Source organism: Amblyomma mixtum, chromosome 10 (genome assembly GCF_055824585.1).
Source record: "Amblyomma mixtum isolate Tamu chromosome 10, ASM5582458v1, whole genome shotgun sequence".
Classification (NCBI taxonomy): domain Eukaryota; kingdom Metazoa; phylum Arthropoda; class Arachnida; order Ixodida; family Ixodidae; genus Amblyomma; species Amblyomma mixtum.
In genome coordinates this window covers 120,783,672-120,811,662 of record NC_143021.1, presented here as the reverse complement: position 1 = coordinate 120,811,662, position 27,991 = coordinate 120,783,672, and the positions used below count along the sequence as shown (strand labels likewise).

The window sequence follows — 27,991 nt, the reverse complement described above, 5'->3', positions numbered from 1 at the left end:
GGAAAAACCCTGACATCAGTTCTGAGCTTTCCTATTCGTTAAAACTGATGTCAGGCAGGAAGCTGTAACACAGTTCAAATTTGGCATGTGGAAAGGGGCGCGGGATCGGGGTGAACTCGTGAAGAGACCCGCGCCCGAGGGCTTTTGGCTCTAGCTACTCGTAGCTGTCAGGCGCTCGGTCGGGCCGAGCGCGGAGTAGCGGCCGTTGAGAGCTGGTGCAAGGCGCGCCAGTTCGACTGTTGGGACGTGGTGTCCCTCGCCTCTGTGAAGGCGGTCGGCTAGGCCGGCCGCGGATAGTTCGACCGTACTGAATCTTGTACCCATCTGTAAATAGCCTGTATAAAAGTTCTTCGTTTCTCCGTGAATCGCTTCGCCTGGAAGTCACTTCATCGAGAAGCCCTTCAAGCGGTGCATCCAGTTGCTGGAAACCACCGGACCAACACCACCGGCACAACTTTACTGGCGCAGTCGACAGTACTGGTGCACTGCAGCGGCCCCCAGGAGAGGACGAAGTTCGGTATCCAAGGCGAGATACCGAGTGGACGACAGGCTAAGGGTACGAAGGTGCGAGGAGCATCGGACGTGAAACGCCGAAGACAAGGCCTTCAGCGGACACAGGGTGGCATCCCTGATCAACGGCTGCAATTGGGAAATTGAAGCGGACACGACCTTCAGCGGACGCCAAGTGGCATCCCCGAGCAACGGCAGCAGCTAGCGGCTTCAATCGGCACCTTAAGAGGTCGACTCCATTGTTGCCCGAAAAGAGGACACTGCGAGCAGCTCCGAGTGAGTTCCCTGGTTCCTTTTTCTTGGCGGTCACTGTTTGACTACGGCGAACGTAGTTAATCACAACCCCATTAGGGCATCTTAACCCCGACAAGGCATCCACAATGAGCAGCGATAGTGACAATGGTGACAGTGGGGACGGTGGTGACAAGGGCAGCAATGAGGTGTCGAGGCCACGGCGTAGCCAAAACATTGATAAAGAGCTGGAATTGTACGAAAAAAAGATAAAAGCCTTAGAGCTTGAAATGCAAATCATTCGTGCTCGAAGCCAGAATGCTGCGCCTTCCGAAGACGAACGGTTGAGGCAGTACGCTAAGCTACTCGCTGGCGCGTTCCCCAAATTGCCTGCGGACGGTGAAGTGCCCGTCTGGTTTGAATCAGTGGAATGCTCGCTCAGGGCTTACAACGTTCCGAAGGAACACTGGGCGCAGCTTGTGTTCCCAGTGCTGGCCGAACGGGTGACCTACTTATCGACTCGGTTCACCGCAGAACAGCACAGGGACTACGATAAATTAAAGACGGTGGTCCTAGACGAGTTGAAACTGTCAGCTGCAGAGTACCAGAGGCGGTTTTCTGGGGCCACCAAGCGACGTGAAGAAACTTGGAAGGGTTTTGTCACACGCGTCCAGAGCTACTTAAATTTTTATTTAAGGTCTCGAGGTGTGTCGTCTTTTGACGGACTACTTAAGCTATTGGTCGCCGACCAGCTCAAGGAGGGGCTATCAGAGGAAGCACTCAGATATGTCAAGCTGCGCGAGGGGGAAAACTGGCTGAACGCCGATGAGTTAGCCGCATTGCTACAGACGTACGAGGAAGCCGCCGGGAGGGGAAGCGCACAGAGGAAAGCCGACAGCTTTAAGGGTTTTGACAACCGGCCAAAACCGAGGACGGAATCCCCACCTGCGCAGAAGCCTGGGGCAGAACGAGGAGACGTAAGGGCTGCAGTCAGGCCAGGAGGAGAAAAGAGAAAGGCATCGCGATCGGGTGGCTGTTTCCGATGCGGGAGCTGGAGGCACGTGGTCGCGAACTGCCCATTTGATCGTGAGAACCCAGCTGACAAACGAGAGCATCCGCCGCACGAGGATAAGCTAACGGCACGCGTGTCCACCCATGCCATGGAAACCACGCCGCCAACGCTCAGGGACGTTAAAATCAGCTGTCGGGAGGCAGTTATCAGCGCCATTGTGGACACCGGCGCAGATATCACCGTAGTGCGCAAAAGCCTTGTACCTGAGGAGTTTGTATCCCCAAATGGGACAATCGATCTCATCTCCGCCTTCGGAGAAAAAGTAGAGGCGAAGCTGGCAGTTGTTCCGTTGAAGCTGTATCGAGGTGCTTCCTTAATTGAAAACGTGGACGATGCGACACCGGTGACGTGTGCGCTCACTGACAAGCTCACGCACGCCGATTGTCTAATCTCGGCAGACGCATGGGAACAGCTGCACGACACGCGCAAATCGGACAGCGAGGGTCTCGTGCAGGCTGTTGGAACTCTGTCGCCGCCAGGTGAAGACAGACCGGATGAATCAGGGCCAGACGAAGGCGCCGAGCCAGTCTTGGCGTTCGAATGCGAAACCCTACCCCAGCGGATGGCTGACGGTAATGAGCTAGAGCGAACTCGGAGCCGATCATCCCCTTCAGATAGAGAGGTCAGTAAGGCGCAGAGCAATGCTGCAGATGAGCGGGCTGGTCGCGACGGCATGAAGCCGGTTGAAATTGAGAGCTTGCGAGTGGAATGGGGTGTCCCGTCAAGTACTTCAGAGAGTGTTGACGCAGAGTTGCCGGATGTAGCTGAGTCGGACATTCAGGCTGAAAGAGAACAGCAATCCCGACCTGCCTGTACTGAGATGAGCCCCTTGAGCGTGCTGGGTGACATGCAAGATGTCGTCGAAAGTGGCCAGGTAGCCGACGCGCGTGAGGGCGTGGAAGACATTTGGCTGAACCGCATGAGCATGAGGACACGAGTGACTGGACAGGCGCTGGTGTCCCGTGGGAGCTCTTGTCGCCCACCGACGTGGAAACAGTGCATCAGGTTTGTTGCAGCGATGACGTGGTTCAAACAGCGACCTCAGTAGCAGCGGTGGCGCACGAGGAACCCGTGTCGCAGCTGCTGAGAGCTGATTCTGAGACAGCTAATGCAGGTACAAACAATAAGGCAGCAGAGCGATTACCAGATGAAAGGAAGTGCAGTAGTGGTGACAGGGAATGCGTCAGTCACAGTGGCCAGAACAAAGGAACACCGGCACACTTTAAGCTGAGAATGCCGTGCGTGAGAGGGCCCTCAGCGCACAAAAGTGCGTCTAGAGTGACAACCCGCGGCCTGAGTGCGCTGACGGCCGGTGTCACAATTGAAGCAAAAACAGCGCTGCGAAAGAGGAATATCGTCACTGCGCGCACTGCCGGTGCCGCAGGGATGTTCGGTCGTAAACGGCAAGTGCGGGTGTTCGACCCGGGAGAACACCGCCGAAATCGTCGGTCGCGTTGGCCGGGGCCAGTCCACCCTTAACTGCGTTTGCCTGTTACGAAATGTTTGAATGCCGTAAGGAAAGCTCTGCGCGAGGCGATTTCACTGACCATTCTGGACCCGCGAAAGCCGTATCTGCTTTTTACCGACGCGTTGGCAGTAGCAGTGCGCACATGTTTAGTGCAGCTTTCTGGCCACGGCACTGAGGCGCCGAGAGCCTTCGCCAGACACACCGTTGCAAATGCGGGGGGCTGCAATCGAGAGGGAGGAATTCGGGTTATTCTGGGCATTAAATAAAAGTTTGAGACGTAGGTGTTTGCCGCCACCGTGACAGCCATCACTGACCACAATCCGCTCTCATTTCTAAAAGGCAGCGTGCCCCAAAGAATAAAGCTTACGCGCTGGGCTCTGGCGCTCCAACGCTACAATGTTACCATTGAGCATCGCAGGGGAGTCGACCATGGTAACGCCGATGCCTTGTCTGGGATCCCCAACGCTTGTTGGAATAGTACACCTGCTGACGTCCCGCAGTGACCGCTGGGAAACTGGACCAGGGAACAGTGCACACTGACTTGTTGGACTTAAGAGACACACCCTGATTCAACCCAGCGAAAGTGTTTCTTTTCTGTGCGTGTTTGTTTAGTGGACGCTGTAGCATGTATCTGTGAAGTGTCTGACGAAATGTCGCGGCATGCTGGTTCACAGGCTCCTGTGGCTTACTCGTGCCGATGTACTGAACTGCTATACTTGCCGAACCCTTTTTGTTGTTTGTTGCCTCGGCTTATCTCTTAATAGATTAGCCGAGTCTTGGGGGGAAGGTGTAGGGTTCGGCACGCTGCCGCCTCTTTTTGTACATGTGTTACGAACATTCCGCGAGAAGAGAGTGGACTAGGCTGCGCGCCCCGTTTTGTTTCGTTTTGTTTGTTTTGTTTTAGTGCGTGCCGTTGGAAGGGGAGGAGCGGCTCGAACGCCCATGCTCTTCGGTTGGTCTCCCCGTTCGTTTTTGCGTTTTCCCTTGCCACTCCAGATGGCGGGGCTCTCTGCCGACATCGACCTTGGGCTCCTGTCCCCCATCTTCCCGGAATCCTGCCTCCCGGGGGGAGAAGCCGCCGGCCATAAGCAAGCGAGAACGGTCTCGGTTTCGTCGCGTTACGCGACGGGCGGTATACTAGGCCAGCACGGTTAGGAGCTGAAAGTGTCCGTTGTCCCCACACGTCTGGCGCGCCTCCGGTCCACTTGGCGGAGGATTGCGCAGCCACGTAGGGAGGAATTTCGGGGTGAGGGAAAAACCCTGACATCAGTTCTGAGCTTTCCTATTCGTTAAAACTGATGTCAGGCAGGAAGCTGTAACACAGTTCAAATTTGGCATGTGGAAAGGGGCGCGGGATCGGGGTGAACTCGTGAAGAGACCCGCGCCCGAGGGCTTTTGGCTCTAGCTACTCGTAGCTGTCAGGCGCTCAGTCGGGCCGAGCGCGGAGTAGCGGCCGTTGAGAGCTGGTGCAAGGCGCGCCAGTTCGACTGTTGGGACGTGGTGTCCCTCGCCTCTGTGAAGGCGGTCGGCTAGGCCGGCCGCGGATAGTTAGACCGTACTGAATCTTGTACCCATCTGTAAATAGCCTGTATAAAAGTTCTTCGTTTCTCCGTGAATCGCTTCGCCTGGAAGTCACTTCATCGAGAAGCCCTTCAAGCGGTGCACCCAGTTGCTGGAAACCACCGGACCAACACCACCGGCACAACTTTACTGGCGTAGTGTGAAAGAAACAAGGATTTGAGCGCGTTACATGATGAGCGCTATGTCTCTCGTGATAAGCCCTTCTCCAAGTCATGACTTACCAACTAACCCAAAATTTCACTTTCCAGAAGTTCATATCTACTCGTCGTTTGTTAACAAAATTTCGCGAAGGCCTCGCTCTGGACAATGGACGTCCTCTGTGTCATTATCGTATGTAGCCGGTCCACCTAGTAGCTCCAAAATAAGTGGAACCACTGTTCTGCATATTAAGGCGAAAGCCTTTAATGCCTCATACTGTAGTGACCAAGGAATGTTAGCAAGTGTGTCCACGTTTCGGCGTCGCTACTTGAGAAACAAACTCTGTCGAGGTTGGGAATTTCAACCAGGGCCTTTGGCATTTGAAGTGGAGACGCTACCACTCCGCCACCGAGGCTCAGGGTTTCGGTATGAATAAAGGCGCAAGTAGTTAATGCACGCGTTTCATAAATAAAGTAGAATAAAAAAGAAAAAATAAGAAAATTAAAAATTAAAAAGAAAGAACAACCAAAAACAACAAAATAAAATAAAATAATAAAACATGAGAAAAAAAACGACGCCAGGAAAAGCTTTCGCCTTGCAGCACTTGAGAAAGCCAAAGTGCCCGCTGGATTTTTCTCTAGGCATGTGGAAACACGCCTCCCACTACATGAGGGAAACCTATTGGAAGGCTTACGCTTGCAAAGAGCTCCCAAAGTTGACTAAATACAACCATGTCAAGAGTGTAGAAGAAAAGTGCCGTCAAACAGCTCATGGTAGCGAATAATTGTTGGAGTGAGGTGCTTTCAAGTAGCTCGAGAGTCATTTGCGGAAAACTCAGAGGAATATCGTCCGGAATGTGCAAAGGACCGGAAGCCGAGCATAAAGGCGAGCAATTCTCAAAACGTTCTGAAATTATCCGTCGGAACAGTGGCCAGAAAAAACAAATCGTCAACACAAAGCAGCGACGAGCGCAATTCGAGCCAGCACCAGCGCAGAGTTGCTTCGTTTTCCGGTGGCCCAGACCACAACCATCGCGAGCACCGCAGCTTCTAGCGCTACGCGTTATGAAGCGTCGTCTCCGTCTTGTTTCATCCGTTCGTTCTGCGCCGCTTCGAAATGCGAGTCACCAGTAACGTGGCCGCCGTGGCAGTGAGACAGAGTGCGATGAGTCAGGAGCCAGAAAGGCCAGCTTACGTCACCAGCCATAGCTTTCGATAACCACGTAGCACGGAAAATCATTGAGGCAGTCCACATAAGAAGGAAAAAAAAAACAAGGCCACATGCCTCAGCCATAAATCACAGTGAGGGAGAGTGATTTCATTTATCAGGACAGCATTGCTTTTGTCTTCATTTACTTTTCTATGTTCCTTTCACCCTCCACATATGACGTGTTCTTTTTTCTAGCTAGATAATTGTCCCGGCCGTCAGTCAAAACCTTTATCGGCGAAACAGCGCTTTCCCGGCGGTGATCCCTCGTGTGGGCAGTTCTGAGTACGCTTGCACTGCAATCTTCTAAACGTGCCCCAAAGAATGCCTATCTTCTTTTTCCGCCATTTCCCGGTTGCCTGTGCGAAAAATATTGCTTTAGAGCGCAACTGAAGAGGTTTCGGAATTCGGCGAGCATAAAGGAACCGAATGAGTGAAATTACATGGGAAGCTTGCAAAGCATTTTTTTGCTAGAGTTCAGCTTAAGTTAAGGCATTCGACGGCACATGTAAATAGATGGGCGAAGGCATCCAAGCATAGAAAAAGAAGGAATAGCAGAAGACACTCCCATAGACACAGCGTCGATGGATGTAAAATACGGGCGTCCCCTTTGAAACTGGATGATGGCAATTACTGCTTTTTATTTATTCTTGTTGAACTGTGTTGTAAAATGTCGTTAAAATTCGCCATTTTCTTTCACTAATGTTTCCTGCACTTCTAACCTTATGTCACCTAACTGCTTTTCAGCCACCAATCTTCCCATCCCTTTTTGCTAACTTCCACCCCACATTTATTTATATTACCATTGTTATCATTAAACCCGATGGCCTCAGGAAGAGTGACTCAGCCTGCATCGACATCCGGATGGATACTATAACATTTGAGTATGAGATGTTCAATTGATCTTTAACTAGCGCTGACATCGCACAGTACACGGGCGCCTCTTGCGTTTCGCCTCCATCGAAACGCGGCCGCTGTGGCCGGTTCGAACCCCGGTACTCCGGCTCAACACCCAAGCGCCCCAACCACTGAGCCACTGCGGCGGAATCCCATCTGCGGATTTTGTCGAACCGAAATGGTTGCAATGTAAGTTCTACAGAAGAGTGTACCTATAATACAAGCAGGTATGGATTCAAAAACCAACAGGGCCTCTTGCTATATGGTGCGCCTTCTGTTCGGAACACGTGGTGATTCGGCATGCAGTATTTAATAAAGAGATGGAGTAGCAAGGAAACTGTTCATTCCAGGGCAAGATAAGGAATGAAGACATGAAGGCTAGACTCAAACCAAGACCGGCCTGGCAGAGAAAGGCTCGATACAAAGATAACTGCATTCCTTACTACAAGCAAATTTGAAAATATTTAAAAAGAGAACACAAGACTGGTTGTCAATACATCTCTAGTGCTTGCAGAAAAAAACATTAAACTGGACGTCCTCAAATACTACTGCTTTTCTCAAAGTGAAAATTAAAGGATGCTCCAGAGTCGGCAGGCAATTTGTCTCTCTTATGTACCAACTTATCACATGTTTAGAGTATTTTGTGGCTTGTCAATCATCGTCAGCAATCCAAATATCAAGAAGGCTAAAGGAACGGTCGTCCTCGCTCATCCGAAAAGCCCTTTCAGGATTTGAAACACGCGCCGTGCCGCTCCTGCACAAGAATACGTCGTGCAATGCATTTCATGACGCCCATAGACATATATCTGCAATTGTCAGAGTAACGAATGCGCAAGACTTTGGCCTAAAACTGCTCCGCGCAATGAGCGCATGGAAAGAGAAGTTTATTTTTTTCGAAAGAAACAAAAATACAAAACAAAACGGTTGAACTAAAAGGTCAGATCATTCAAGCACATGCGCAGTGCCGCTGCACTGATCACGTCAGTAAGGTAGTTATGAGGCCGACACTCGACCGCCGCGCAGGGCGATGAAGTACGTCGACCATTTGCGCAGAAACTCAGCCTCGCTCATTTACAGTGCGTCCACGCATGCTTGCTCAAAGAGGCGCGTGCGGAGGCGCTGCAACATCGGAAACATCGCTCTTTGCCGACGACCATTTAAGGAAGCCACTCCGCGCTGCCGCCACAAAACGAACATGCCGACACACAAGAGCATATTTGCAAACAGTTCGCGTGAACTAGTACGCGCTTCCAGGCGGGTCACAAACATCCGTGACACAAGTATCCAAAAGGTGCGCGCCACTACACAGTCGAATATTGCGTGCCGCAATGTTTCTAAGAGACCGCATTGCGGCCATCGGGCGGAGGGCGCCACGCCGCATGCCGCAAGGCGGTCTCTTGTGGGCAGGACCCGCCAGCCTCGCTACCAGCCGAAGTCCCTGATATCTGCAGGAAGCGCAGGTGAGGTCAGTTGGCGCCAGCGCGCCCGTCTCGTTTTCTGGAGTTGCAATGAGCGCATGCTGTATTCATTCGTGCTCTCTGGCCCCTCATGACCCCCAATCCCACCCCCTTACTTTCGTAAACAAACCACCCATACGTACGCCACGTGTCTTACGTCGTATATGAGGAGCTCACTGCGATGTAAAAACACAACAATAGCCCGTGATAACTATTTAGGTCGACGTTTTCAAGAGCATTGTTGAAAAAAGTGTGTCATCTAATGTCCAGGACGCGAAAAGTCCTTTGTTGCAACACAGCAACACCGACGCAACAGACTCCGACAATCACGTGCTGACAATGCAGACGACTGCCGGTCGGGCGTGGCCATAGCTATGGCATGCCATGATTTCAAGAGGTTTTCGATGGCAAAAAAAAAATGCTCGCGAACATATTTCAATAAATTATGTCTTCATATATATGCTCAGACAGTGACGTTGAAACATGAAATCATTATTTAGCAACAGGAAGTTACTACGCTTGTATATCAGAACAATTCTTGCTATGAGCCGCCGCGGTGGCTCAGTGGTTATGGTGCTCGGCTGCTGACCCGTAAGACGCGGGTTCGATCCCGGCCGCGGCGGTTGAATTTCTTTGGAGGAGAAATTCTAGAGGCGCGTGTACTGTGCGATGTCAGTGCACGTTAAAGAACCCCAGGTGGTCGAAATTTCCGGAGCCCTCCACTACGGCGTCTCCCATAGCCTTAGTCACTTTGGGACGTTAAACTCCATAAAGCAAACTAAACCAAACCTCATTATGACGTCATCAGCGAACTCTTTGCCACAACACAAAGTTGTGATCACAAGCCTGCATATCACTGCGGCTTTAGTCGGCGATTGCGCCAGCCTTTTAAACACTAATGCAAAATTCTGCACTTGTTTTACCTCCAAGCTTCCGCATTCCAATCTAGTAATCTCGTCTAAGTCTAAAAAAATAAAAAAAACGCTTCCACTTGATTTTAAGGCTCGCGAGAATCACGGTAGGGTCTTCTGTCCCTTGTTGCCACTTGCACACTACATGCGCATCTTCCCCACCTGGTACCCGATTTGCGAAATTGAAGCAGCGCAGATAATGAAGACCGCTCGCCTGTCGCACTGTGCGCGACGTTATCTGCCTGTCACGCGCATCCGTGCGAAGGCATAAATTTTGCCAGTGCCAAGGGGACGCTCCGAACAGGCGTGAAATGCGACCGCCAGGAATGCGCGCATCTGCCGATCGCGTCGTCTGTTTCCGGCCAGTCTCCAGGATGGACCCCCCTCCGAGCTTTCGCGTCGCCGACTGGGCGGTGTTCGCCGCCCTTACAGCCGCCAGCCTGGGTGAGTGCCCGTCTATGGCGTCCGATTGCACGCTGTGCGCTGCTCTTCATTGCCTCACAGAAGCCGATATCACGTCTTCTTTGGTGCACATCCACGTTCGAAAGCGTAGAGGCTGCCACGCCCATTTTCGCTGACCTCCGGTGGCGCTCCTGATCAGTGCCAGGTGCCCGCGTCAGAACCGCAAATTAGGCAATACAGGGGGACTCGGGCTGGACATCCTTCGATGCTCTGGAAGGTCAGAGTAAAATCTTTTATCAAGTGCGCCTCAGGAAATCGTATGGCAACAGGTGGGAAGATAAGATATTTAAACACTTGTGCTAAGAAAACTAGCAACTATTGCCTGGTACAGCTGCCGAGCCCGCAGTGTTGCCTTGAACTTGCTGTTGAATGTGTAAATGTCGTTCGCGCTCTACTACTACTGTCGGGCGACGTTGAAACGAATCCGGGACCACTTAATCTTGATGATATTATGACTGAATTACAAAAGCTGTCTTCCGGACAGTTACAACTTATCACTGAAGTGCAGGGCCTTAAAAGTCAACTGGTAGCAACTGATGAATCAATATCTGCCCTAAGCAAACGGATTGCTGACCTCGAAACCCAATGCGAGTGCCTTACCACCCTTCGAGCCGAAGTGCAAACACTTCAAGCAAACGCTGATAGAACGACAGAGCAGCTTTTTTATTTGAACACGCGTCTGGACGATCTCGAGAATCGCTCGAGAAGAGACAACCTGGTATTCTACGGCCTTCCGGACCCAAATGAAAAAGAGTCTTATGACCAATCAGAAAAAACAATCATTCAACACTGCCTTGACACCCTCAACCTAGTGATAGAACCTAAAGAAATAGAGCGCGCACACCGCCTCGGCCGCCACAGCAATGACCGCAAAAGGCCAATAATAGTGAAGCTGTCATCATTCAAAACAAAAGAGATCATACTCTCGAAAGGCACTAAGCTTAAAGACACTGGTTTCAGCATTGGCGAAGATTTTTCTCTACCCGTTCGAAACGCACGAAAACACCTTGTGGCCTTTGCTAGGACCAAGTCTGCACCATTTTCCCTCCGTTACAAAACGCTGCACATGGGGCCGAAACGGTATATTTTTGACCAAGCTACGCAGTCAGTCAAAGAAATCCCATAGGATTCTTTTCGCCGTCGGAAAGCGCGCATGCAGCCGCCGACTAACTGTTGAGTTAACCTTTCCTTTTCTATAATCTGCACCAACGTAAGCAGTTTCCTTCCAAAGCGCGATGCCTTGTCTAATCTCCTTTTATCTTCTGGCAGCAACATATTAATCCTAACGGAAACGTGGCTATCAAGCGACGTCAGTGATAATGAAGTTTTAGATGACTTACCGAATTTTACCGTTTATCGTAAAGATCGTCAGGGCAAACGCGGAGGAGGTGTTCTTATTGCTATTAACAACCAAATTTCGTGCTCCCTTGTTAACATAACTTCAGATCTAGAAATATTATGGATAAAATGCAGCGCTTCACCGGAAACCGTTCTGCTTGGCGTGTGCTACAGGGCCCCTAACACCAACACGTTATTCGCTCCTAAACCAAACGACTCTCTAGACCAAATTACAAAGAAATACCCCACTGCACAAGTTGTTCTCTTTGGAGACTTTAACTTCCCGAGTATAGATTGGCAAAATGTAGGCCCACTAACAGCAGGTAACTCTGAAGCTAGAGATTTTGTAAATGTTTGTTTAAATTTTAACTTGAGGCAAATGGTGCTTGAACCGACTCGCGTTACGCACGAATCTTCAAACATCCTAGATTTAATACTCACCAACGACCCTGAAAGCTTATCATCAATTACATACCTGCGCGAAGTCAGTGATCATAAGGTTATTCATGCCACGTTCAAGTTTTCCCCCACCTCCCGCCACACGTTCACGAAAACCATCCGCTTATACGATAAAGGAAACTACGAAGCAATCAATAACGCACTAGAAGCTTTTCTGCCTTGTTTTCAATCAGTATTCCATCACCGGACTCTCATTGATAACTTGTCAGTCTTCAAAAACAAGATAAACGAACTATCACACAAATTCATTCCCTGTATCAGCTTTCGTGCAAACCGCCAAAAACCGTGGTTCTCACACGATCTTAAAAGATTAGAAAGGAAAAAAAAAACGACTTTATAATACTGTGAAATGGAATCGAAGTGCCGATGCATGGGAACGCTACTATACAGCTGAAGAAACATATTATGCTGCAGTTCGATCCGCCAAACGTGCCTTTTTTCAAAAAGATCTGCCAAAAATCCTAACCAATAACCCCAAGAGGTTTTGGGAAATAATAAACCCCCAAGCAACATGCAACACACCCATTACAAACGCCGCGGGTGAGGAAGCCACTGATGATGAAGGTGCTGAAATATTTAACCGTGCTTTTGCGACCGTCTTCACAGACGAAACAAACTCATCACTACCCACTCCACCTACTGTAACACTACCAACAATGCCACCCCTTGACATCACAGTGCAAGGCATAACTAACCATATTGACAGAATAAAACTTTCATCAGCTGCTGGAGTGGACGAAAGCAACTCCAAAATACTGAAAAACACCAAACACATTTCAGCTATATACCTTTCATTATTGTATTCGCAATCGCTTTCAGCAGGAATGCTACCGGATGACTGGAAGGTTGGGAGGATCATTCCGGTCCACAAATCAGGTCTAAAGGACTCTCCACTGAATTACCGCCCCATCTCCTTAACCAGTGTGCCTTGCAAAATCATGGAACATGTCATTTATTCCGATGTCATAAACTTCCTCGATTCTAACTTTTTTCATACAGCTCAGCACGGGTTTCGTAGGGGACTCTCCTGCGAGACCCAATTGGCAATCTTCACTTCTGATCTGCATGCTAATCTCGACCGTAACCTACAGACCGATGCATTATTTTTAGATTTCGCGAAGGCTTTTGACAAGGTACCACACCAACGCCTATTACTCAAACTATCCTTTTTAAATTTGCACATTAATATTCTAGACTGGATTAAAGAATTCCTAGCTAACCGTTCTCAGTTTGTTTCTATTAACAATCACAACTCAAGCACTCTTCCTATAACATCCGGCGTTCCGCAGGAATCTGTGCTCGGCCCGCTTTTATTCTTAATATATATTAACGATCTGGCCCCACAAGTATCGTGTAACATCCGCATATTCGCCGACGACTGTGTAATTTATCGTACCGTTACTAACATTTCTGATCAAGTGGCTCTTCAAAATGACCTCAACCGCGTCCATGAATGGTGTGACCTCTGGCTAATGACACTAAACGCTAAAAAATGCAAACTCGTCTCATTTCACCGTCAACGCAACCCCCTTATTTTCCCCTATACAGCTGCCAACTCATCTATAGAAAGCGTCCAATCGTTCAAGTACCTCGGTGTAACACTCTGTAGCGATCTTTCTTGGCGAACACACATTACCACAATCATATCATCTGCTAACAGATCTCTAAGGTTCCTAAAACGTCATCTTCGTCATGCACCGCAACACGTGAAACTTCTAGCTTACATAACCCTTAGTAGACCTAAACTCGAGTACGCCAGTCCCATCTGGAATCCACACCAAATATACCTAACAAATGCCCTCGAATCTGTTCAAAACCGCGCCATTCACTTCGTTCATTCTGCATATTCATATACAATCAGCGTTTCATCTCTAAAGAATAATTCCGGTCTCGAAAGCCTTGAAACTCGCCGTCGCGTCGCCTGCATGTGTTTGCTCCACAAATTTTTCCATAGCACTCTGAATCAGACACCTTACATTTCTCATCCGACCCGCATATCTCACCGCACTGCACACCCGTTTCAGATCGCCCGGCCTCTATCGCGCACTGCAACTTTTTCAGGTTCCTTTTTTCCCCGCACCATTGTGGACTGGAATGCCCTCCCCGCCGATGTTGCCGCCATCACGTGCCCATCTTCATTCTTATCCGCTGTAACCACTTGTATCATAGTGCAATGACATGTATTTATTATTGTTGAATATATTAACCCACCCCTTATGTAATACCCCCTGAAGGGGGTCTTTAAGGTGAATAAAGTGAAGTAAAGTGAAGTGAAGTGCAGAAAAGCCATTGGCTCATAGTGGCGGATGAGAACTAGAAAACTAATCAGTAAGCAGACCTTTAAAAGACAGGGAAGAAACGCGGAAAGTAAAAAGTCAATTAATTCAATGAAAAAAACGTGCAGACTCAAGACCTGCCTAAAAAACGGAGAAGGCAGATCATCACCTCCATCAGCCTGACTACCCACCCTGAAGGACAAAGGCACTTCCCGTAAGCCTCCGATTAACCCTGTCCTGGGCTAGCCGCGGCTACCTATCTCCACAAATTTCTTAATCGCATCCGCACAGCTAACTTTCTGCCACCCCATGCTAAGCTTACCTTCTCTTGGAATCCACAGCACTACCCTTAACGAGTATTGGTTATCAACACAAATCAAAGGATTTAATCACGGATAATTCAAGAGTCAGCGGCCTACTATTTGAAGCGAGATCAGGATGTCTTGGCACTCGAAGCTACAAAAATAAATTAGACAAAGAGGATGACGCATCTGCTGTGTACGGTCAATCCGTAGAAACATTATATTTTACTCATCATCATCAGCCTGACTATACCCACTGCAAGGCAAAGGCCTCTCCCATGTCTCTCCAATTAACCCTGTCCTTTACCAGCTGCTGCCACCGTATTCCCGCAAACTTCTTAATCTCATCCGTCCACCTAACTTTCTGCCGCCCCCTGCCACGCTTGCCTTCTCTTGGAATCCACTCCGTTGCCCTTGAGGACCAGCGGTTACCTTGCCTTCGCATTGCATGCCCTGCCCAAGCCTACTTCTTCCTCTTGATTTCAACAAGGATATACTAAGATGCCGCAATACCCACATATATGTTGAGACAGGCAGAGTCATTCACTGGAGCCCAGGCGTTTAGATGTAACAAGCGTTATGTGCATGACTCTGCGGTAGACGTCAGCAAAAAGTAATTGGAAGCTTTGTGGATCGAAACCAGGCGCAGACGTAAGGATACAAGTTCAGAATAACGAATTGGTTCTGCGTAAATATCAGTGAAATAGATATGAAAAGAAAATGCGAATTCATACATATTTTCGTCAGGTTTGCCAAAAGGGTAAAGAAACGAAAAGAAATATATATCGAGCATGATGGCACCTGCCGCCACACCGTTTCAAAAGCACGTTCGCAACATCCATCCGTCCGTCCATCCATCCATCCATCCATCCATCCATCCATCCATCCATCCATCCATCCATCCATCCATCCATCCATCCATCCATCCATCCATCCATCCATCCATCCATCCATCCATCCATCCATCCATCCATCCATCCATCCATCCATCCATCCATCCATCCATCCATCCATCCATCCATCCATCCATCCATCCATCCATCCATCCATCCATCCATCCATCCATCCATCCATCCATCCATCCATCCATCCATCCATCCATCCATCCATCCATCCATCCATCCATCCATCCATCCATCCATCCATCCATCCATCCATCCATCCATCCATCCATCCATCCATCCATCCATCCATCCATCCATCCATCCATCCATCCATCCATCCATCCATCCATCCATCCATCCATCCATCCATCCATCCATCCATCCATCCATCCATCCATCCATCCATCCATCCATCCATCCATCCATCCATCCATCCATCCATCCATCCATCCATCCATCCATCCATCCATCCATCCATCCATCCATCCATCCATCCATCCATCCATCCATCCATCCATCCATCCATCCATCCATCCATCCATCCATCCATCCATCCATCCATCCATCCATCCATCCATCCATCCATCCATCCATCCATCCATCCATCCATCCATCCATCCATCCATCCATCCATCCATCCGTCCGTCCGTCCGTCCGTCCGTCCGTCCGTCCGTCCGTCCGTCCGTCCGTCCGTCCGTCCGTCCGTCCGTCCGTCCGTCCGTCCGTCCGTCCGTCCGTCCGTCCGTCCGTCCGTCCGTCCGTCCGTCCGTCCGTCCGTCCGTCCGTCCGTCCGTCCGTCCGTCCGTCCGTCCGTCCGTCCGTCCGTCCGTCCGTCCGTCCGTCCGTCCGTCCGTCCGTCCGTCCGTCCGTCCGTCCGTCCGTCCGTCCGTCCGTCCGTCCGTCCGTCCGTCCGTCCGTCCGTCCGTCCGTCCGTCCGTCCGTCCGTCCGTCCGTCCGTCCGTCCGTCCGTCCGTCCGTCCGTCCGTCCGTCCGTCCGTCCGTCCGTCCGTCCGTCCGTCCGTCCGTCCGTCCGTCCGTCCGTCCGTCCGTCCGTCCGTCCGTCCGTCCGTCCGTCCGTCCGTCCGTCCGTCCATTCGTCCATCCATTCGTCCATCCATTCGTCCATCCATTCGTCCATCCATTCATCCATTCATCCGTCCGTCCGTCCGTCCGTCCTTCTGGCGTCGTATAGGTAATTAAAGGCTTCTGTTAAGAGACAATAAAGCTAGGCTTCGGAAAAAGCTGCCACCGATACGCCGCCTTAATGAAGGACTCTTGTGATTAGAACATTGTACCTTGTATCAAATTCGACGTTGCATTCTTATCTAGCGAAACGCTCTAGAAAGAAAAAACTGTTTTCTATCTGCTCATAAATGGTGCTAGCCGCACTTTGGTATGGGGCAGGCGCGTTGAAATGAAAATGAAAATTGATTTTCAATTTAGGCAGTAACTGTCCCACATATCTCTATGGAGCCCCGAACCGCGTCGTAAAGGTAGGGATACAAGAGGAGTGAAAGAAGAAAGGAATCAATAGGGGTCGTAGTGGATGTCTCCGGAATACTTTCGACCGCCCGGAGATCTTTAACGTGCGCAGACATCGCGCAGTACGCGGGCGCCTTTTGCGTTCCGCCTTCATCGAAAAGTGGCCACCGCGGTCAGGGTGCTTCGCCTCCCGTTCTTCGATCCGTGTAGCGCTCTTGGTCCCCCCGCCATCAATATGAACCGCTTCTATTTTGCAGAGTCGGCAGTGTCACTTTCGTCTGCGTCGTTTGGCAGCGCAACGTATAGAGAAAAAAATATTTTTTTCCCGTAATTAGCAGTACATTCCACTGCCTTGGTCGCTTTCTCGTTTTCGCTCGCAGCTAAATAAAGCTGGCGTCGCCAATGTGCATTACGAATGATTGGGTGGAATTTTTGAAACAAGACATAATCTTGTGTAACTGGTCCACCGTAAAACAAACGTGAATGATGCGTACAATGAATTCATCAAAATCTTCGTAATGACTTGATGCACCTCATCATTCTGTCATGCGGCAATGAATAAAACAAGTCCTCAACATCAATAGTGAGGGATTTGCACTCGCCTGTGTTCTAGTTTTTAAAATACACTCAAGTATAGTTGTACTCAAATACGTGACCGAGGCTTCAGAGTTCTTGATGCTGAACGGATCATCAATCACCAAGGGCCGTAACTGGGTCTGCAAATGCCTTGAGACGGCGTCCTGCCATGAGTTCTTTGCCGAAACGATGCGCCGGAAGGACATACCCTGGTTGTGCGTCTTCACGCTGAAGAAGGCCTCTAGATGCGTTGCCGAAACCGCCTTAACCGACCATGTAAGACGTTGAAGATTGCACCCTTGCAAAAGTGTTTCGGCTTGCTTCTTGAAGGCTGTCGCACAGAATTGCACCTGCCTGAAATTCTTCGTCACCACCTCGCCTGCATTTTCGCCAAACAAGCTGCCTGGCATAACGACGAAAACACCATCATTGTCCGCTGCCAAAAACCGTAGGTCGTTCTTCAGCATGTAATGGACCAGATGATGCGTGCTTCAACCCTTCCTTTGTTTGGCTTCGGTCCTCTACACTACAGACATGCACTCATCCTCGCACCTAGGCCGAAAGACACTGGAAGCTCGGCAGCACATATACATTGCAAAAGCAAGCTTCTCTGTTAAATGAATAATGGGCTGAAATCCAAACTTCGGTCCCAACTGCCGAACCTTCAGGTGTTCCTCCGGAATAAGCTTGACCGCTCGAATGACGATGTTGTCTTCTCTCGTGGGCTTTTCCCACCCATGCCTCGGAATCTACAGGCCTTGCCGTGACCCACAAGTACTCCGTCATTTGGTCTGTTATCGCCGACCACTTTCTATACAGGATATTACCCTTGTAAGGAGGTGATCTTGAAAGAACCTTGTCTGACACCCCCACTCGGAACGGAGGATTTTTATGAACCTTCTAGTGTGACCTGTCGAAGGCTCCATGAAACCACCCACAGCATACAATTCCCCAGGGCGTCGCCCATACCTGGCGTTCCAAGCAAGCGCGCGGTCCTTAAAAACGCATATGGCGATCAGGGACACAATGACTGGTGGGTTAATTGGAGAGGTCAAAATAAACAGACCGGAAAGCGCTCACAGCACTATAAATTAATTGCATGAAGGCAGACAACTGAGCAAGTTCGTGGATAACACAAGCGCTACAAACACAGACACAAAGGGGAACACAGCGCTAAAAATTTTATTAGATGCATTGGTGGGCATTTTAGGGGAGAGTGGAGGGTTTCACCGCTCCCTTGCCTGAATGGTAGTCCGTATTCCCGGGCACCATTGGGGGTTGCCGCTGCCCGCGCTCTTTCATCCAGGGCCCTCTACGACTCCAGGTCCAAGCAGTCGGAGAAGATCGCCTCCCCGCCCTCTCTCGCTGGCTGAATTATACTCTTTATTCCCGGATTTTTCTGCCAGGCCCATACCGTATGATATGCGTCTGCCCACGTGTCACATTTAAAACAAAAGTCGGGTCTATGTGTTTTAAAATCGCGGGGTTTGGTAATGACCCCGTTTGCAGCTTTCTGAGGTGTCGTTCCGCAGTTCTGTCCAGGCCATTGGCGGGCTCTGGGAACGTCTGCCTGCTGGGGCGCGCGATATGCTGTGATGTGCACCTAAGTAGTAGGCGGATTCGGTACAGGAGTCCCGACAGAGTCAGGGAACTTAGTGGAATTCAGTGGAACTCCGGCGGAGAGACGCTCGGACGGCTGGTGCGCAGCCTCGTCCCGTCTGTTCCCTGGTGTCCGGGAACCACTACAAATTCTTTTGTTCTCTGGATTGAGCTATGCAGCGCGATTGCGAAAACTTTGCTGCAGGCGCGTTATTCTTCTTGTTATCTAATTTCGAAAGGCGTGTTGAATATCGGAAATTGTGTGCGTGGCATCAGAGTGAGTCGCTGCCAGCGCTATCGCCACTTCCTCGGCGATAGCGCAAGGCCCGCCGCATCTACATATTACGCACTATTTTTGCTGCCGTACTGCTCCTCTATAGCTCTTGCTCTGTCTTCTCTCCTACCTTTTTTCGGGATGCATGTTTTTGACACTGATGTAACTAGTAGTTTATTTCTCTAGTCGTGGGGTTTTTGTCTTCTGTTCTGGGTGGCAGCGCTATATACAAATCATCAACGACTCGTCTACCAACTTTGGTCGCTGATAGCCGCACGATTTGGATTGTTTGGTGAGCTCCCGGTAGCTCTTCCAGCGTGTTATGCATTACTAGGAGGAGAAGGCGTTTTCAGTGGACGTCTTGGAGGGGTATAGGATGCGCAATAAAAGGACGAACCACGAAGAAAGACACAGAGACACACTCAAGCGCTTGTGTGTGTCTCTGTGTCTTTCTTCGTGGTTCGTGGTTCGTCCTTTGATTGCGCATCCTATACCTTCACAACATCATGTACCAACTAGGTCCAACCCAAGTTTTCTTGGAGGGGAGTACAAGCGTCTTCTTGATGACCGCTCTCACTATTACGTTTAATTTCTTCTTGTGGCTCGGGCGCACTTTGGGGTAGGGCACTGCACATGTTAATCTGCCAATGACGAAAGCCAGCACCAGGCGCAACGTCTCCTTTTACAAGAGTCCGCCGGGTTTGTCAGGTACGCTGCCAATCATCCTACTGATTTGCTCGCACGTGGACTTTAGTCTGTTAATCTCTATGCCGCTGTTACCCTTGTTGTTTATTTGCAGCCCTAACACGCGGATGGTTTCTACCTCCTAAAGCTTAGTTCCATCTAAGTATACTTGAATATTGCCTGCCGTTTTTTTTTGTGCCCCGTGATGTCAAAGAGCTCTGATTTCATGGGTGCGCACCTAAGGCCACAATCTTCGGCATACTTATGTACCACTGACGCTGCCTCCTGTAGGGCGTCCTCTATCTGTACAACATCGCCGCCCGACAACCACAGGGTGATGTCTGCGTAGATGGCGTGTCTCACGCCTTCAATCGCGTTGAGCCTCACGGAGAGGCCCATCATCGCTACGTTGAAGACTAGAAGCGACATTACCGCCCCTTGAGGCGTACCTCGCGTTCCCATCTCTATGGGCCCGAATTTACTCTCTTCTACCGTGATATATGCATTTCTGTCCCTGATAAAGTGTTACGCAGTGGTAAGTTGGATTTCCGCAGTTTCCGTTTGGATTCTCTATCATCTTACTGTGTTTGTCGTTTTCAAAGGACCCCTTCAAATCCAAAGCAAAAATAGCTCTGTCGCCTTTATTGCCGTAAATGTGACCTATGTCCTTCCTGTGAAGTTGTAAAACATATATTGAGCTTCTGAAGGAACCAGCGCACAAAACACAACGGACAAGAAAAAGGTGGTACACGACGGTCAGCGCTCCTGTCCGTCGTGTACCACCTTTTTCTTGTCCGTTGTGTTTTGTGCGCTGGTTCCTTCAGAAGTATGTATTACCAACTAGCCCAACAACAAGTGTTGCTCAAATATATTGAGCTGACGTATTAGCCCGGAAGCGTTCTAGACAAAAGCCTCTCTACAACCTCCTAGCCATCTGTCTAGCCATCGTTTCCATAAGTTTGCCCGCGCACGACCGTGTGGATATTCACACCTTGTTTGGGTATTGCAGTCCGGACTACAAATGCCGAAATTTTTTTTGCATTGCACTACAAGAAAGTGAACAAATCCCAGGAACCCATTTTTTTCTTTTCATCCCCCTCCAACGCGCCATTTACTCGTACGTCATAACTGGCGGACCTTTATGTCGCGCGAGTTTTTCCAACTTTCATATTAAACTTTTGTCGAAAATGCTCGTTGTACAGCCTTTTCGATGATGTCATATGATTTCTCGTTACACGTAGCATACATCTACTTGTCAAGTTTGAGGCTAGCTTCCGACAGGGCTTCCAAACGACGACAATTAACTCACAATGAGGCATTCATGCTTTCACCTTCGCAGGACGTAAGCAGTCGTAAGCGCTCTCCGTATTTCTTTTTATCCGCTGGGTTAATAACCAACCACAAAATCAGGAAAATCACAAAGCTTGCACAACATTTAGCAACTAGGCATATAAAAGGCAAAACAAGAGATTGGTTCGCAGCCTTCGGGCTGCGTCCGTGTATCTGTTTTTTTCAGCCAGCGTCCGTCCCGGCGGACGCGGTTGTTGCGACGCGCGTCTGCACTCTCTCTCTTTCTCTTTCCTCTTATCTTTCAACTCTCTTCTATCTGCACGTGGCTGCGGTGGTGGCTCGGCTGGAGCCAGTTGGCAGGCCCGTGCACTTTCCTTTTCATCCTTCTCTGAGTGGTGGTGGTGGTGGTGAAAACATTTATTCAGAACGGACAGGAGGTGTTTGGATCGGCCCGTAAGGGACTGATCCTTACAAACACTGGGTGGAGGTCCCTAGTTTGGGACCCCAGTGGCGGTAGCCGCCGCCCGGGCGCGCCCGACTAAGGCTTGTTGGGCCTGTAAGTCGTGGCAGCCGAGCAGGGTCGCCTCCCAGTCCTCCCGGGTATGGTTGGGGATAGGGGGAATGGCCGGGTTCGAGGGGCAGGCCCACACCATGTGATAGGTGTCCGAAGACACCGCACTACAGTGCGGGCAGTTGCCGCTAAAGGAGGGGTCAAAATGTTTTAGGGCTGCCGGGCACAGCAATGTATTGGTGAAGAGGCGGAGAAGAAGCCGCCCATCCGCCTTCTTTAGGCCTTTACATGGGCTAGGGTAAAGGCGATGGCTATCTTGAAAGTAGTTTGCGATATTTTTGAACGTATAAACCGGATTAAAATCGGGTTCCTGATCAGGTGGGGAGGAGAAAACAGCCCGGTGAGAGAGCGCGCGGCGGGCTGCCTCTGCTGCCTCGTTTCCTGCCCACCCCTGATGAGCCGGGGCCCATATGAGGTAACGGTGTGCGGGGTCCGTATCCCGTATGCAATTTTGGTATATTCGATAGGTTAGGAAGGGAGTGCTGCCTTGTTCGACGTTCCGACAGGCCCCTCACGAGTCCGTGATTATGTATTTTGAATTGGAATGTGAGGCCGTGAGAGCAATCGCGACCTCTTCTGCTTGTGTTGCACTGCGGGCTCTGAAAGTGAGGCCGTTAACTGTGTGGCTGTTGTGAACTACCGCGGCCGTGTACCATCCCCCGTGGTGAGGGCCGGAGGCGTCCATGTAGTATACACCTGTTTTGTTGCCATAATATCGCCATAATATTGCCATAATTCGACTAGTTACGAAGGCGTTTGCCAGCCGCAAGGCATCCTTACTTCGTAACCCTCCGCGTTTGTTGAGTCGCAACCAACCTGGCGTAGCTGAGGGCAGCCCGCACAAACAAACGAAAACCAGGCAATCAGAGTTAGTATACAAGGCATTCTTCCATATTTTCATCATGAGCTGCAACAAAACAAGTTATCAACAATATATTGCTTGAGTGTTTGTTTTCCTTGGTATACGCTCGCAGACACTAAATTTCATTGAACAAATGCAGCGTCTACTTCATGAGCACTTGCAGGGTGTAACATCCGCAAGCGACGAATAAACTGAGGGGGACGCCGTAGGGAGTGCTCCGGGTTATTTTGGACTACCAGGTGTTCTTTCGCCCTGTACGTGCACACCGGCGTTTTATGCGAAGCATATTACAATAAGTAACCCAAGCCCTTCGTGACGGTTACACGCCGTGCACACCACGTGACACAATGACGTCACGACAGATGAGAGACGGGGCTCTAACTCGTGCCGTCGCTGCGGTTGCACGCCGTGCAGACCACGTGGTATGGTGACGTCCCACCACGTGACACAATGACGTCACGACAGATGAGAGACGGGGCTCCAACTTGTGCCGTCGCTGCGGATGGTGACGTCACACCACGTGACACCATGACGTGACGACAGATGAGAGACGGGGCTCCAACTTGTGCCGTCGCTGCGGTTGCACGCCGTGCAGACCATGTACCGCCGTCACGCGCTGGGAGAGGGAGAACGATGCCATCGCACAGACACCGGAATGTCCTCGAGCGGCATTCCCGCGCATTTCGAACGCGCGTTCGCACTCGGTGTAGGTGAAACGCTCGCTCCACCGGGCAGGCGGACGCGGCTTCCGTGGCAATCCAGGCGCTCACCCAACGCGCGTCTCGGGGTTAGTCGGCGTTCCGCTGTAGCCATGCCGTTGTGAACACTAATTATCTCCCCATTATAACTCGGAACTGCCGCGGCTTCCGGGCAAAGCGCGCACCTCTGCAACTTCTCCTTCCCACCATCACACCCACGCCCCACATACTTCTTCTCCAGGAGACTGCACACCGAGCAACCCTCCCCAGCTACACATCTACCCACTCGGATACCACTAACACACCCAGGGCGTACACACTCATCCACCGCAGCCTCACCTACAAAACTCATCACATTACGTCTGATCCCGGCCGCGGCGGCTGAATTTCTTTGGAGGAGAAATTCGAGGCCCGTGTACTGTGCGATGTCAGTGCACGTTAAAGAACCCCAGGTGGTCGAAATTTCCGGAGCCCTCCACTACGGCGTCTCTCATAGCCTTAGTCGCTTTGGGACGTTAAACCCCATAAACCAACCAACCAACCAACATTACGTCTGAGACGCCCTGCGTGATCACGGAAATTGTACATCACACACATTCACTTCCTTCTATATTTATAGCAAACATATACCACCCCCCGTCCCTGCCGATGGCCCCGCTAGAATCACTTCTGCGAAAGCTACACCATCTAGCAGGGAAACATCCCCTACTCATCGGTGGGGACTTCAACAGTCAGCATACTGACTGGGGATACACAACCACGACACATCGAGGTCGCAGGCTCTGGCTGCTCCTGCAGAACCTCCAACTCACTGTGCACAACACGTTTCAGACGCCTACGCGGATCGGCAACAGTGTCAGCATGGACACCAGTCCGGACCTGACGCTGTGCCGCTGTATCCGCGGCGTTACCTGGAACAGAACACAACGTACACTGGGCAGTGATCATTACATTATACAAATCACTGTCCCATACAAACCACCCCGTCACGCAAATATGACACACGAACTCATTAACTGGGATGCCTTTCGCGCTGCACGCACCGCCCTCCCAGACACTCCCATCGCAGACATCGATTCATGGGTGCAATCACTCAAGCATGACGTTCACCACAACACACGACACATTGAAACTACAACCGAAACACCGACCCTTGACACACGCCTAGCCCACCTCTGGGAGGCTTATCACAGCATCCTGGAACGCTGGAAAGGCAACAAACACAACAGAACGCTTATAAAGCGGCTGGCCGCGCTGCAGACACAAATCCAACAGCACTCTGAGGAGCTCTGTCGATCCAACTGGGGACAGATATGTGACGGCATCGCCGGAAACCTGTCCAGCAAACGTGCATGGCAACTCCTCCGACACCTCATTGACCCCACACGCACCAAATCAGCAGCACAGCACCACGTGACACGCCTCACACATGAACACATTGACGATCCCGACACCCTTCTAGACACACTTCAAACCATGTACACATCTCCAGGCGGCCCCATACCTCTACCGCACTACACAGGACAAGCAAATCCAACACTCGACACCGACATCACGGAGACGGAAGTCAGAGCGGCCCTCCTGACTTTCCGCGCCAACTCCGCACCTGGTGCAGACCAAATCACAAACTCCATGCTCCGTAATCTGGATGACCAATCGATCACCCACATTACGAAATACTTCAACCAGTGCTGGAGGGAGGGTAACCTCCCGCAGTCCTGGCGCCACGCGAAGGTAATATTTATACCAAAACCCAACAAACCACTCACCATTCAAAACCTTCGCCCGATTTCGCTAACCTCATGCCTCGGGAAGCTCCTCGAGCATGTTGTGTTAGCGAGACTCACAAGTCACATGGCGGACAACAATCTCTACCCGCATAGCATGGTGGGATTCCGCCCTCATCTATCCGCACAGGATGCCATGCTGCAACTCACACACGACCTTTTTGACCCGCTTCTTCCAGGTCACACCAAGGCAGTCTTAGCTTTGGATCTCTCCGAAGCTTTTGATCGCATTGAACATCAGGCGATCATGACTGCTCTATCCCCATTGAATGTGGGTGTGCGCACGTATGCCTACATTCAAGCATTCCTGACTGACCGCACGGCTGAGATACACTTCGGGCCTCTGTCTTCCACCTCCTACACACTTCAGAGTATCGGCACCCCTCAAGGGTCCGTCCTTTCCCCCTTTCTCTTTAACATAACCCTCATACCCCTCGCCCGGAAATTGGCAACTATTCCCCACCTCAAGCACACTCTTTATGCCGACGATATCACCCTGTGGACCACCCACGGCAGTGACGGCGACATAGAGAACACCTTACAGGAAGCAGCCACCCTCACCCAAAATTACGCACGGACCATCGGAATGTCTTGCTCCCCAGAGAAGTCCGAACTGCTCCTCATCCGGCCTAAGAACCACCGCTGTCCCCGCTCCCCCATTGCCATTGAATTGAATGGTTACCCGGTACCTGAGGTTGGCACCCTCCGTGTATTGGGCTTGCACATCCAGAACGATGGCAAAAACACCACTACCCTCAAGAAACTCAAGCAGGTTGCAGGCGCGATATCGCACCTCATCCGCAGGGTTTCGGGACATCATAGAGGCATGAAGGAGCGCGACCTATGTCGCCTCATTCATGCCTTTGTCCTCAGCCGTGTACTGTACACTACCCCATACTTACAACTATCCAAACATGACATAAACGCTTTGGATGCTTTGATTCGCAAGGCATTCAAGGTAGCACTTCATCTTCCCCTCAACACACCCACAGACAGATTACTAGGCCTGGGCCTCCACAACACGATCGGGGAACTGGTGGAGGCCCACCGACAGGCCCAATACATCAGGCTCACCAAAACTTCCACAGGTCGGTATATCCTGGACTCCCTGGGAATCAAAATACCGGCCAACGACCCAACCCTTCTCGCCATCCCACGATCCCTTCACCGAGAGCTTCTCATCAGGCCGCTCCCGAGGAATATGCACCCGTCCGACCATGAGCAGCGCCGCAGAGCCCGTGCGAAGGCACTCCATCGAGCGTACGGCCCCCAGCCGGACGCCGTATGGGTGGACGCTGCCTGCACGGGTGATGAAGCGACAGCAGCTGCGGTGGACTCCTCTTCATCCACCCTCTTCACACTACCTCTCCCTCCAGATACGTCCCCAGAGGCTGCAGAGGAAGCCGCCATTGCACTTGCTATAACCCGCACGGAAGCCCGGTATATTTTAACTGACTCTAAAACTGCGATTCTAAATTTTGCTCGAGGCCGAGTTCATGTCCCTGCTTTTGGCATACTGGACTCGCCCGATGCACCCCCGCCCCGCCAAGTGGAGCTGATATGGGTGCCTGCGCACTCCGGGAATCCCGGAAACGAGGCCGCCAACCTTTTAGCCCGAGGTTCTTTAAACCGGGCTCAGGTGGCCTCGGATCGGGGATTCACGAAGGATCGCATGCACTCATTCAGTGAGCTGACCCAGGCATACAGAGCCTCTCGCCAGCTCTACCCCCCGCCCCACCCCTCCCTAGATAACAGACACGCAACACTCTGGCGCAGATTACAAACACATACTCTCCCCTCGCCCCTTACCCTAACCCACTATCATCCCTCCTTCCCCACTCCTGCTTGCGCCCTATGCCCAGAACCCTTCGCTTCTTCCCTCCACATCCTTTCCCTCTGCCCGGCGGACCCTCCCCCGCGGGACCTAGAGAACCTCAAGACCTGGGAGGACTGGGAGACCCTGCTGCATTCGGAGGACCCGGCCGTGCAGACCATCGCCACCGGCCGTGCTGCCAGTGTTATGGACCTCAGGAACATAAACACTTGAGTGCAGTGGGGTCGTGCGGGGACCCTGGGGCGTGCCCCGAATCCCTTTGTAAATAAAGTTTTCTCTCTCTCTCTCTGCCGTTGTATTCCCCCACGACGAAGGCTTCTAGTGGTTGTATTAGAATGACCAAGTATTCAACCAAGGAAAGCCATGTATTACCAAGCCTAGCCATCAATATGCTTCGCATCTGACTAGGCTTAACCTTAGCTAAGCCTCAGCCATTTTTTTGCATTTCCACTCTGTCTACATATGGCAGCCGCGGCCGGTATCGATTAACGCCACTGATCTCCACTAGGTGGCTGGATACTGCAATCCCGCTTTCCGGAGCGGGCGGTAGTAAAGCTACCGGAAGTTGGACGGCATGTCCCAGAAGCCTGGTGTCTGCTGTCTAATTCAATGCAAAAAATTTTCCGTCGATTACGTTATTTCCTAGTGCGAAATTTCAGCGCAGCTCATCAGCTGTTTCACCTTTTCGATAGACTGAGGCAAACAATTCGAGCAAGGCATGTATGTACAATTACAGACAACTTGTTATTTTTTCACACATATTCCTTCTTCAAGAAACACTCCACTAACAGTTGTTGATTGTCATGAAGGAAGCTTTGTGGACGGAAAAATAGATAGATATATGCTCGACTTGCTGCAACAATACCTGGTTCTCAAAGACGAGGTCTGCGGAAGTATTTCGCGAGGTTGCCACAGCTGTGGGATCCTTTACGAGCGAGAGGAACGGGATGTTCTCCCGCAGAAGTGGTAAGAAATTCCCGCTTGTCTTTATATCTAGATTAAATTTCAAACCCACCCTGCCACCTTGGCAGGTGGCAGCGTTTCTGGCACAACGTTGTCAGCGCCAAAGCATGCAGCGCACATCTCTCACTGCCGCCACGTAGCTTACAGTATGATTGAGGTGTCCACTCTTCCAAGAGGGC

At 50.8% G+C, this 27,991-nt stretch overlaps 1 protein-coding gene across 1 annotated transcript; it reads left to right on the top strand.

Annotated features, from left to right (window-relative positions):
* The first annotated feature begins 9,845 nt into the window (after nucleotides 1-9,845).
* Nucleotides 9,846-11,059, top strand: LOC149326796 (uncharacterized). Its single transcript, XM_089564676.1, has 2 exons — nucleotides 9,846-9,915; nucleotides 10,203-11,059. Exons 1-2 carry the CDS (start codon nucleotides 9,846-9,848, stop codon nucleotides 11,057-11,059), a joined length of 927 nt encoding a protein of 308 aa, XP_089420802.1.
* Nucleotides 11,060-27,991: the final 16,932 nt, after the last annotated feature.